The sequence below is a fragment of the Mixophyes fleayi genome, chromosome 1, assembly GCF_038048845.1.
Source record: "Mixophyes fleayi isolate aMixFle1 chromosome 1, aMixFle1.hap1, whole genome shotgun sequence".
In the NCBI taxonomy this organism is placed as follows: Eukaryota; Metazoa; Chordata; class Amphibia; order Anura; family Limnodynastidae; genus Mixophyes; species Mixophyes fleayi.
In genome coordinates this window covers 89,764,491-89,778,230 of record NC_134402.1, presented here as the reverse complement: position 1 = coordinate 89,778,230, position 13,740 = coordinate 89,764,491, and the positions used below count along the sequence as shown (strand labels likewise).

The 13,740-nt window shown below is 35.8% G+C and overlaps 1 protein-coding gene across 1 annotated transcript in view; it reads right to left on the bottom strand.

The window, feature by feature from the left end:
* LOC142140014 (putative ATP-dependent RNA helicase DDX60) overlaps nt 1-13,740 on the bottom strand; it is a 155,227-nt gene that overhangs the window by 51,739 nt on the left and 89,748 nt on the right. The window contains exons 25-28 of the mRNA XM_075197877.1: nt 13,524-13,652; nt 11,388-11,512; nt 5,899-6,042; nt 390-425 (exon numbers count right to left, since the gene is read on the bottom strand). Coding sequence (XP_075053978.1) covers nt 390-425; nt 5,899-6,042; nt 11,388-11,512; nt 13,524-13,652 — 434 coding nt within the window. The remainder of the gene's footprint in view (nt 1-389; nt 426-5,898; nt 6,043-11,387; nt 11,513-13,523; nt 13,653-13,740) is intronic.

Genomic DNA, 13,740 nt, shown 5'->3' with positions numbered 1-13,740 from the left:
ATACAATCCTTTTTTAAAACTCTAATTTCTTCCCAATCCTCCAACCCCCGTCAGATTTTTGCCACCTTCAACTACCTCTTCTCAGGAGCAGGGCCCTCTTTCCTTGTGTGCTCCTTCTACTATTCCATCACCCTCTGTACCTCTTGGCCTGCTTCCCTAGCCCTGTTTTCCTAGCTTCGGCTTACTTCTCACTGATTTCTACCATCACTTTCACACATTGTCCCAGAAAAAATTTGATTTGCTTTACCATGTTACCTATGTGTGTTTTTTGTTTTTAATTAAAGATAATAATAATTATTTTCTTATTTAACAACAAACTATACAGTGTAAATACTGCTTTACTTCATTACTGCTTATTAGAATGAACACAGTGAAGGTTTAGATTATACCTTAAGGGACTTGACCCGGTTTGAGATGAACTTGCCCTAGAATAAAAGACAATTACATTGATTATATTTATTGATAAACATACATCTATAAAATTTTGTTACACTAGACAAACAACAGAATATCACATACACACATATACAATCTATGTGTTTTGGATTTTTCAGAATAGTCTCCCCTGAAACCTGGGAGCTGTAGGTAGCTGATACATGCTGTGAATCAGTCCAGTTCTTTTTCCTTAGCACTACATGCACTGTGAACTTGAAGCAACATTTAAGCTCTGTATTTTAAATATAAAAAACAAAGTACTTGAAAGGGTTATATCATGAAAAAGGGAAATAAGTAATTGTAACTTATGGGCCAAAGAATTGTAATTTAATTCTGCTTAAAACATGATGAAATTTTTGTGTGTATAATGTATATCGCTTACAGTGGTTCTCCTCTGCTGAGAATCCATGCTCATTAGCTGTTGTCCTTTGAGATTCAATGGCATGTAGACACTTTAGAGAATAACCTAATGAGGTTGGCCTATGTCAATGCTGTCATTCATATTCTTTATGAATGTTCTCTCTATGACTGATATATGATTAGCATGCACTGTGACATATTTGGACGTTTGAACTTATTTTATTGTGTATTTTAACTTTTAGGCTTATCGCTATTGCCATAGTAGGCCTGGTCAAGTCTGCCTTCCCTATTGACATCACTATAACATCTATAACGAAAATACAAACAGAGGCCAATGACCGTCGCCCTCCTCCACTCTGATCATCTCATCCCATACCAGAATCCAAGAATTCTCCTGAGCTGCCCCCCTGCACTGGAATGACCTCCCATCTGATTGTCCCCTAATCTGTGCTCACTGAAACGGGCACTCAAAACTCACCTCTTCCTCAAAGCATACCAGCCTTCCACTTAATCCTGTCTCCATGCTCACTCTCATCTCCTCGCTCCAATCTCCATGCTCGCACTCATCACCTCGCATCTCCTGCGCTTGTTCCCCTCCTCTGACTCGCTTTGTGCCAGCTGTCTCTTTGCCGTCCTTTTAGGATGTAAGCTCTTATGAGCAGGGCCCTCTTCCCTCCTGTCTCACTACCTAGTCTTCTGCTCCACTTTGCTATAATTGCTATGCCTGGAGCCTCTGAAGTCATGGTATTACTTGTTTATTGTTATATACTGTTTTCCCTGTATGGTCTACTGTTTGTATTGTGTACGGTGCTGCGGAAATCTTGTAGCGCCATATAAATAAAATATGATGATAATAATAATAATAATAATAATAATAATAATAATAATAATTAGCAAGCCTCTGACCGCTCTTGTAACATTCCTACCTGACTCTTAAGAGATAGAAAAAGGAGAGAGATGGGGGAGAAATACAAATTCACAAGAGTCTTCTTTCAGGCACAGTGTTTGATCTAAACTATATATTATTTTCTATTTTTCACTATTGAACTAGAATTTTTAATGATAGTGTTTTCTTCATTATAGGTTATCCAGATGTAAATGTAATCATTATTATTATTTATATAGTGTCAGCATAATTATAATTTACAGTTTGGAACAGACATGGTTTGTGGGTCACTAAGTTGTTTGATAATAGAAAGAGAATATGTTACAATTGGCAAATTGCATGTATATATGTATATATTCCTGGCTCGAGTTCAATATTTATATATATGCATATAAATATGGGACTTCACTCCCTCCAGCTATGAATGTGCATGCTTAGTGTTTGGGATCCAGAAATCTATGTCTCATGCTGTATCTTGCATGAAATTGCTCTGCTTATGCTCAGACTTTATGTCAGCAAATGAGACTTCCAATAGCCAACGATTTGAAGGGCGGAACGGGGGAGGGAAGGCAATTTATAATAAGGACTTGTCGAGGTCGAGCACATGCGCATTCGTCCAATTCAAGCTCTGGAAGCTCTGGGCATGTCTCAGGTACGTGTTTTTTAGCCATATTACTTTTAGATCATTGTGTAAGTATACACACTACACAATATCTGATCAAACAGTCGGATGTCGGCTGATTTGTCCAATTATTGGACAAAAAACCTGTAGTGTGTACCCAGCTTAAGTCTTTTGAAGAAACACAAACAAAGTTATTGTAAATCAAACACATTAACTACTTTACGACCACCCACAGCCTTTTTACAGCAGGTGGACAAGGGCTTTAAACCTATGTGCCATATTTTTACAGTGCATATGAACAAGTGGTGACCACTCAATTCTAGCTAGCTTTAAATAGAATGATGTGCAGTATATACATGATGTTTTTATCATCTCTCATAAGAGAGAGATACTGGGTAAAAGAAAAGAAAAGCTTAATTGTTTGTTTCAGCTCTAACGAGACCTGGTATGTCAGCTCTAGTTAAGCTAGCAAACATTTGCTGAAAAATAAAAAGATATTTATAGTGCCCCTGTGAAACCACACAGTGCGATTTTTTTGACTGAACTGTCATCATCCTGCTGCTTTACATTTTTTTTGTCATTTTTTGTTCCTATGCATTGGTTAACATACGTTATTTTATGCCTTGCGTATTTATGTTAATTGTTCTATAAGTTAGACAAGTTATTCTTAAATGGCGCCAGATGGAGTAATTAATCAGGTATAAAAGAGAACAAAATATTTGGGTTAAACAATTAGTATATATATATATATATATATATATATATATATATATATATATATAAAAGCGTAGCTTGTAGGCTTTAGGTGATATTTATGAAATGATATGAAATGTGTGTGTTTTTATTTTTCATTCTTAGTTTTATTAATATTAATAATTGGTGCAGTAACAGATTTTATATCATGATCTTCTTTTTATTTAGATATTCATTTAATATTGAATGGAATGACTATATAAAATTACAAGCAGTATTGCTGTTTTTACATATAGGTTTATATCCCTTTTTTCTATTTTTTTCTATAATCTTTTATATACACTTTACCTATTGCACTGTATTTTATGTAAGTGTCTGTTTTTACAAGATGTATTTTATATACATTGTTGATTATAATTGTATTCATAATTTCTCTTTTAGTAGACTGTGGACACTTTATAGTGAAATTGCCATGTTGATATCAATACTAGCTAATGGGCTGTTGTAATAGTACTCTACCTGTATCCAAGATTCTCTCCCTAAGCTCACAAATATCGGGAGTTCACGCATGCACAAAGAGTGTGCGGTAACTACTGTGTATGCACGAGGGAAAATTAAATATCTACTAGTACGCATGCACAAAATGGTGCCTATCCGAACAAGTCGCATATGCAAAATGGCGTTCATCGGAGCGAGAGTGCAGGCGCAAAATGACACAGCGCACTATATTAAGATACCTAATACTATATGGGCATACTAATTTCCTCCTGATGAAGTCTATATACTAGACTAAACGCATTGAAGCAATAGGAAATCAGGCTTTCTATGTATACTACCTGTATGTGTAACATTATCCTGGTGTTTCCTAATGATAAGCAGAATGGTTGGGCTCAACCGAGGGTATTAATATCAGTAGACCCCAGCACATCTTGGACCTGGAGTTCATCTATAACACTACAGATAAGCTTTTATAATTTTTAAACATTATGGGGCATATTCAATTAGCTTTTGGATTCGCGGTAACGCGCCGGAACAGCCGCGAAACTTAATACACGGTACCGCAATAACGTGGATTTTCGTTCGCAGCCCATAGGGTTGCGAACGAAAATCCGCGTTAATGCGGTACCGTAATACCCGCAAGAACGCGCACTTTTCGCGGCAACGCGCGTTACCGCGAATCCAAAAGCTAATTGAATATGCCCCTATGAGTGCATTAACTATATGGGGCATATTCAATTAGCTTTTGAATTTGCGGTAACGCGCCGGAACAGCCGCGAAACGTAATACACGGTACCGCAATAACGTGGATTTTCGTTCGCGGCCCATAGGGTTGCGAACGAAAATCCGCGTTAATGCGGTACCGTAATACCCGCAAGAACGCGCACTTTTCGCGGCAACGCGCGTTACCGCGAATCAAAAAGCTAATTGAATATGCCCCTATGTGTTCTTGTGTGTGATTAAAATGTTGAATAAAATACTACACCATATGTTTTTTTCTGCATTTTTTCACCATTGGAGGTTTCCAGCAATACTAAGAGGCACATCAGTGCCCAGACTATATACAGATAAGAGAGAATTTTAACTATTTCCTTAGCACAATGGGTGGGGAGTGATATACATACATTTCATACTATTTTAAATGATTCTGCACTATCTCTGGTTCCCTTTATCTTTTCCACGCATGCTGTGGAGCCTATCATCTGGAAAGCTTGGAAACTCTGGATAACATACAATATTGAAGGGGATATTATAACCTGTGACTTTGACTGTATTGGTGTGTTCATGGATTAGTGACTAGGAACTGCACTTCCTTCACACGTGCATGCTATATCTACAAAGAATCGCATCTGTCTGGTTATTGTATATCCACATGTCTGTATTGCCATCTATGGAATAAGCTGTGTTTTGGCTGTAACAATCTGCCTAGGTAATTTCAAAGAACCCACTAAGACGTGCAGTCCTCACTGTCCCCATAGGTCTATTTTGACCTACTGGTGGACATTTTAATGAAAAATAACAAGTAAATGAAAAAATACAAATAAAAAAAGTAAAACAAAAATTGCCGCTACGAACATGACCCTTTTTGTCCTTTACATCAAACTATATGAACCCACACGTGCCAGTGGACATGTTTTATGTTTTGTTTTGTATGTAAACATTTCTTTAAAGAGATTCAGTCCCTGCTAGTCAGTGAGGATTAATATTTTATACTTTGCTGACATGGGTCATTGGAGGGAGCCGAGTGTGTTTTGATTTTCTGTGTTTTGAGTGACATATGCTGCAGTCAATCCTACGTGTATAACTTTTGAAAAAGGTTGGTTTTCGGGCAGCATTATAAATAGCCTATCTGCTTATCAGGAGTCCTAATAGCTATCAAATAAAAGACAACCCTGAAAAAAATCTACCATGCACTGATCCCTCTCTTCCTATATTCAGTGTTATTAAAGCACTGAAAACTATCCCTAAGTAATTGGCATCCTAATTTCTTTCTACACTTCTACCATCTGCCAACAAATTCCATCTAACACTCTGAGAGATCTGGTTTACTCATTTCTGTATTTACACCAAGGAACTGGCTGGGAAGAAAGATCACAAGTGTAATGCATATCTGATTTTAAAGTGGACCCATTGACTACACAATAGGGTAAAGTATTAGTCCGGATGAACCAATTTTCATGATAATATATCCTATTAATTTACTAGAAACTAGTAAGATCACTATGTTCCACAGTGATGTTACTAGTTCTTAGTGAATTAATAGGCTGAACATTTATTTGGCTCAAAAAATGGCTGCCCCTACTGTGTCTATGTGTCTGGTTTCATTTAAAAGTGATAAATGCACAGTAAATACAAAATTATAATTAATTGCATGGAAACTCTTTTTTTATTATACACAACTTACTGAAGACTTTTTTCTAATTTGTCTGCTTTATCCTGAAGTTTATAGATTTCTTTCTCATCTTGATCAGTTTGTTTCTTTTTCCACTTTTGCTTCAGATGTTTACCCAACGCGATAGCCAATTTTTCCACTAAATGTATTTCAAATCTAAAATGAGATTCAATGTTAGAGATAAGATCATATTAATCATTTTGGAAATATATGTATTTTTGTAAATAACAGTATAATAATACAGTTTGTAGCCCCTTGCTTTCTGATGCACAGACATCACAAACACTACATACTTTTTATGCAGAAGAAAAAATGTAAGATGCAATTGTATGTCTGTCATCCTTTCTATAAGGGGCACAGGGTGTTGTTGCATCATCTAATGTCATATACAGTTAAAAATTTACTACCCTTATTTTAACAATCTGTGTCAGTATAGATGAACGTTTCTCCAACAGCTTGGTTCGACAAATTATATGTGATATATGTGAAATACAGGAATTAGATTTTCATTGAATCATTTCTTTAATGTAAAAGGTTGTTCATTTAGACAATGAAAATGGATTTTGTTTTTGTTATTTAATTGTGCTTAATTAGCTAGTTTTTCATAAAGTGTGTTACTTAAAAGAATTTAAAACTACAATTTTTAGAAAATTACCAACGAGCAAATTTCCTGTGCTTTGAACTATCTAAATGATGTTGAATTTTATATGATTTTGTAAGGGATCTATTAAAATGAAGTAAAGAAACGATGCATATAAACTGTGAAAAGTATTCTAAAATTAAACCAGAGACAAAAAGGGAAGTTTTCAAACATATTTTAAATAAGTACTGTTGCGAAATAATTCTAGTTAAAAAAATAAAACAATGTTGCTAAATAATAATGTATTTAAGATGATACAAGGAGACCATTTAAATTGTTAAAGCCTGATTGTTAAAGCTTGAAGGAATAAATATGTCTGTATATAAACAGAAGTAATGTAAGAAGTTATGTGAAAATGGAAATCAGGTTATTAAGATTAAAACTGCAAAACAAATAGCTAAAGATAGCAAGTCTAATCTCAAACAGATTAAAAAAAACAATGGTATAAAATACAGAAAAATCCAATTGTTTCAATGTGTTTTTATTTGTGTTTACTAAAGAGACTAAATGCACCATATTGTAATATTTCATGCACACCATTAGTTGTCTAACAAATGAAGAAATGCACTTTTATCTAAAATATTCAAATTGATAAAGAAATTGTCCCAGATGGTCTCCAACCACACTAATGTGGTACCCAAAGTTAAAGAAGGAACAAAAATCAAAACCCAGAAATTATAAATGTGAGCCTGAGTTTATCCATAGATAATTACTTGAAGCAATTCTGAAATATGCCATAAAGGAAAATTTTATAGGAAATAAATTACAAAGTCTCAGCATGGATTCAGAAAGGACTGGACATGCCAAATAAATATGATTAGGTTTTTAGAAAACGTTTTAAACTGGATCTTGGTATTGCAGTTGTAATATATTAGGATTTTGTTCTAGTGAGTTTGGATCTTATTTATGCATTTCATACTGTTTTACATGATATGGTAGTGCTAGGACTAGAGGAATAAGCATGTGTATGGTAAGAGAACTGGTTGAAGGATAGAAGTCAGAGGGTGGATATAAATTGAACATATATTTAGATAGTTAAAGATATTGTGGTTTACTGCACCAATCTATTTTATAATATTCTTGTGCGTGGTCTTCAAAGTAAAATGTCCATATTTGTTGCTGACTCTAAGCTATGTAGGGTTATAAACACTAAGCAGGAGAGTAACAAAAATTAGGCCATTGTAAAAACATATTACATGCAATGAAATATATTTGTGAAAAAGTCAGATGGAAAGACTTAATAATACTAGTTAATAGATATCTGAGTAGCAGCACTCAGTGCCAGGCAATGGCTGCAAATACAATCCTGAGATGCATACAAGAAATAGGAAATAGAAATGCTTGTGATGCAAACAGTTTTACCATTTTATAAGTCACTAGCTAGTCTATATTTTGAATATGGGTGGTTCAGTTTTGGGCACTACACTATAGCTAACCTATTTAATATGTATTCAATTGGCCGCGTTACTTGAAAAAGTAACACAGCCAATTGAATTCCCCCCTAAGAATGTGCTTGATCCAAGGACTTAAACTAATTACCATTTATGGGTTGTAGGAAGGAATTTTTCCTCTCCCTGCGAGGTTCAATTAGCAACTACCTTACAGGGATGAGGATAAAGGGGGTATTTTGTCTAACTCTGGACACAAGTAATATGTGTGAAAGGTTTACTTGATGGATGTGTGTGTTTTTCTATCTTACTATCTCTAACTGTACAGATAGAGCACTGTTAATTACAAACAATGGTACAATACTGCGCTGGCATCCAGAACAGAGTGAATGTACAGTCATGGTCAAAAGTTTTGAGAATGACAAAATATTATTTTTCACATAGTCTGCTGCTTCAGTTTTTATGATGGCAATTTGCATATACTGCAGAATATCATGAAGAGTGAGCAGATGAATTGCAATTAATTTCAAAGTCCCTCTTTGCCATGACAATGAACTTTATTACAAAAACAACATTTAGACTGCATTTCAGCCCTGCCACAAAAGGACCAGCTGACATCAGGTCAGTGATTTTCTCGTTAACACAGGTGAGAGTGTTGACGAGGACAAGGCTGGAGATCACTCTGTCATGCTGATTGAGTTAGAATAACAGACTAGAAGCTTTAAAAGGAGGGGGGTGCTTGAAATCATTATTATACCTCTATTAACTATGGTTACCTGCAAGGAAACATGTGCAGTCCTCATTGCTTCATTGCTTTGCACAAAGAAGCCTTCACAGGCAAGCATATTGCTGCTAGTAAGATTGCACCAAAATCAACAATTTATTGGATCATCAAGAACTTCAAGGAGAGAGGTTCAATAATTGTGAAGAAGGTGTCAGGGCGCCCAAGAACATCCAGCAAGGGCCAGGACCGTCTCCTAAAGTTGATTCAGCTGCTGGATCAGGGCACCACCAGTGCAGAACTTGCTCAGGAATGGCAGCAGGCAGGTGTGAGTGCATCTGCACGCACAATAAGGTGTAGAACTTTGGAGGATGGCCTGGTGTCAAGAAGGCCAGCAAAGAAGCAACTTCTCTCCAGGAAAAACATCAGAGACAGACTGATATTCTGCAAAAGGTACAGGGATTAGACTTTGAAGACTGGGGTAAAGTCAATTTTCTCTGATGAATCCCCTTTCAGATTGTATGGAGCATCTGGAAAAATGTTTGTCCGGAGAAGGAAAGGTGAGCGCTACCATCAGTCCTGTGTCATGCCAACAGTAAAGCATCCTGAGACCATTTATGTGTGGGCTTGCTTCTCAGCCAAGGTAGTGGGCTCACTCACAATTTTAGATTTCTACAATTGTAAACCCAAATGGGCAGAAAAACCTGGCACTGACTATAGCAGTTTATACCTTGTATAGTATAGATACAAAACTGATTCAAATAACAATATACTTAGTTAGGAAAAATTGCTGCTTATTTGTAGAAGTTGTTGTGCATCAACTTCAATTGAATGGAAGAAAACAAAAACAAGCCCAAATAGATCCTATCTATTTAATACCACCGTAGATTTAAAAAAGGTAATAAAAAATGTATTTGTACAACCATTAATGCATATATAAAGCAAAAAATTAAAAAGAAAAGAAAATATTAAAACATACTCCACCATTAATCCAGACTAATTTTGGTCTTAAATTTTGTGGAAATCACCTATAATGCACATATAGGGAAAAATAATTCATTACATAATCTGTAATTTTTGATAATAAGAGATCACTGTACATGACACGATTGTATCTATTAAATTCCACACATTCGTTGTATGATATACACCACATTATTATGTGGATCACAATTCCTTTTTCAGTCATAATCATTCATATGAAACAGCCGTCAGTATAATAACCTGGAGATACAGATCATACTCAGTACATCTGACTCATGAAGTCCTGCAAGCGACAATTAGCTTCGCCTGCTAGAGCTACATACCGAACCACTCTTCTGCAATTTAAACGTGTTCTCTCTCCGTTATATCGATCTTACCCCTCTCCAGGCTTCGTAAAAAGGTGGAATGTGCAATATTGATGGTGGAATCCAAATGAGATTGTGATCTTTCTTTATATCAGTCCATTTGATCAATCGAGTTATAATTAAGTCCTGAGATCATGGTTCAAAGGAGTTCCCTGACACGTTTCTCCACTATTGATGTGTGGTTTCCGTAGAGATGGCTATTTGTTTGGTTTGCCATCTTTTCAACTCACTTCTACACTTTTCATATGTGGTTTCCTCAGAGATGAACTCACAATTTTGCCCAAGAACACAACCATGAATAAAAAATGGTACCAAAGCATCCTCCAAGTGCAACTTCTCCCAACCATCCACGAACAGTTTGGTGATGAACAATGTCTTTTCCAGCATGATGGAGCACCTTTCCATAAGGCAACATCGATAACTAAGTGGCTCTTAGATCAAAACATCAACATTTTGGGTCCATAGCCAAGAAACTCACCAGACCTTATCCCATTGAGAACTTGTGGTCAATCCTCAAGAGGCGGGTGGACAAACAAAAACCCACAAATTCTGACAAACTTCAAGCATTGATTAGGCAAAAATGGGCGGCCATCAGTCAGTATGTGGCCCAGAAGTTGATTGACAGCATGCCAAGGCAAATTACAGATAGAAGGGTCAACACTGCAAATATTGACTGTTTGCATAAAGTTAATGTAATTGTCAATAAAAGCATTTGACACTTGTAATTTTACTTCAGTATACCATAGCAACATCTGACACAAAGGTATAAAAACCACTGAAGCAGCAAACTTTGTGAAAACCAATACTTGTGTCATTCCCCAAACTTTTGGTCATGACTGTATGTGAGTGTGTCAGGTGTTGTTATGTTGGATTAAATTCAAATGAAACAAACCATAATCTAGCTCCACATAATGAAATCTCAGTAGTATAATGCTTTGTAAAAGACACACAGCAAACATCTGCTCCTACCCATATGTACCATTTTGCTATGCAAACCTATATTCCCTAGGGGATATCTAGTCAAAGTTTGCAAATTTAGAAGCACAAAAAGAGCATATCAATTTTGTTGCAAAGTTTGCATACTTTTGCTACAGAAATAAAATGTGTGCATTGTTGAATTCATATACAGGGGTAGGACAAGTGATGTCACAGCAGCTAAAAAGAATGAACTTTTATATGTATTTTTTTATATAGCTTTTCAATATATATAGTTTTATTAAGATACTGTCCTAAAGATGTAAGAGGTGTTTCAGTTGTTTCAAATAATGGGGAGGTAAATCCTTCAACAAAGCTGCAGTGGAAAGTCAGATAAAACTAAACAAGGTGTCCTATCTTCATTTTTCATATATTAGTATTTTAATTTTGAGATTTAGTATTCTTGTCAATAAAGAAAATGTACTTACGCAAAAAACAGAGCAGGTAACTTGTTGATTTTTTCTAGTTTTTCCACAATCAAAGGAAAGTATTGATAACAATCCTCCTCATCAGATGGTTCAGAAGTTCCAAGACTTTTTAGCACTTCTAAAACCTGAAGGAAAAGAAAATATTTTTTAACAGATGTAGTTTAATGACTATTGGAAAACTTGTATAGTTAACTTTTGTTGCACATTTTGGGTCCTTAATTCTTAACACATGCTTTGTGTGGTGGTTATCATATACAAGCAAATCATGTTTATATTTGCAAAAACAGTACCCAACGAAATCAAATAGTATCCAATAACTAAAATTATAGTTATCTATGTGACTGGTAGAGATGGGCGGGTCCGGTTCTCCGAGAACCGAACCCACCCGAACTTTGGGTATCCGAGTACCGAGCTGAGCAGCTCGGTACTCTCCCGCCCGTTCCGAATCCAAATCGAGGCCGAACGTCATTGTGACGTCGTCGGATCTCGGGGCTCGGTTCTCGCGATACTTCAACTTTATAAATACACGCCTCCACAGCAATCCATCGCCATTTGACAGAGGCAGAGAGCAGGGTGTAGTCATAGGCTAATTAGAGCAGGGACAGAGAATACAATATTGTTCTTGCAATTGCTCTAACCAAAATCGCTAGTGCAGAGAGGAGGATAGAGGTTTATTATTTTTTCTTCATATTTGGCACTCCCCAGCGCTTTTGGGGTGTCCCCCATAATTGTGCATAAATATTTCTGGCTGTCAAAAGTCATATCTGTCAGCAGTATCTACTAAATAATTTTTAGCACTCCTCAGTGCTTTTGGGGTGTCCTCCCTAATTGTGCATTAATATTTCTGGCTGTCAAAAGTCATATCTGTCAGCAGTATCTACTAAATAATTTTTAGCACTCCTCAGTGCTTTTGGGGTGTCCTCCCTAATTGTGCATTAATATTTCTGGCTGTCAAAAGTCATATCTGACATTAAGGTCTCTGGAGATAGATTTGTAGCCTTGAGATTGTCCATGCTTGGCTACACTATTTAGTCTGACCTCCTCAGACAACTTTTTAGATTCTTTCTTTTCTCTATGCTCATTACAGTACTCAAAGTGACGCAAAACAGGACAATAAGCCATTTTCTCTATTGAAGCTGATTTAATGAGTGGACTTTATCTTGCAGACACCAGCTATTACCCACAGGTGAGTTCCGTTTCAAAGTGAAGGAAAATCACCTCTTTGAAATCTAATTTTTTCCAATTGCTTCTAAACAGTCCCAATAATTGAATCTGGCTCAATAAGGATTTGAGTGTGAAATAATCTAGGACTGAGTAACCTTTTCTATATTTTTTTGTGTTTTATTCCACTGAAAACTAAAGAAATACATATGTGGATGCCAAAATATTTTTTATGTCAACAATTTTGAGGAAGAAATGGTGAATTAGAAAAAACTGCAAGTGTCAATATTGTTGCCCATGACTGCATGTTCTCCATGTTCTCTTATAGTGCTCTGTAGTAGGATCCCATGTTAGGGGGCAGGTGCTTCTCTATCACGGCATATACAGCATACACAGAATAAATGACAGCTTGAAAGGCTTGCTTTGCAGAAGTACTCTGTGCATATTGGCTGATTCATACCCAGGGCAGGACCAATGATGTCACAGCAATGAAAATGTCTGCAGTTTCATTTTTTTTAACTTGCGTTATGTCCCATCAGGCCACTGTATACAACATGTGGATGGAGCTTCAGCTGATTGTAATTAAATGGGAATTTTTACACAGGTGCAGTGGCATGTCAGGTTAACACTAAATAATGTATTGTACATCAGAAATCTTTTGATTTTGGGGTTTAGTGACTCATTAGTATAGAATTTAACTTGCAACAAATAAAGTTAATATTACTAGTAATTAGAGTTAGTTGTGAACAATAGATTTTTTTTTTTTAAAAGTGTCTTGTGTCTCAACTCACAGTTAAAATCCCTCATATAGAAAATAATCTTATTTTTCAGAAATAGCCACTGGATCCTAACCATGCAATAATGAGTAATGTCTTAAATGAAACTAAGAAACTGATAGGACTAGGGTCAGCATAAGCTGATATTACCATTACTACATGATGGCTTTGTGCTACCTACATAAATTTTATCATTTACCTTTTCATCATGTCCCTTATGGACCCAGTCAAGAAATTCTGTCTTCAATGCCTCTTCATAATTAATTGCATCATTCTTTGTGATGGCTATTTTGTCCTTTAGGTGTACATTTTCCTCAGGATCTAATTTCTTTAATTAAAAAACAATTATTACACACTTGACAATATATATATATATATATATATATATATATATATATATATATATATATATAATA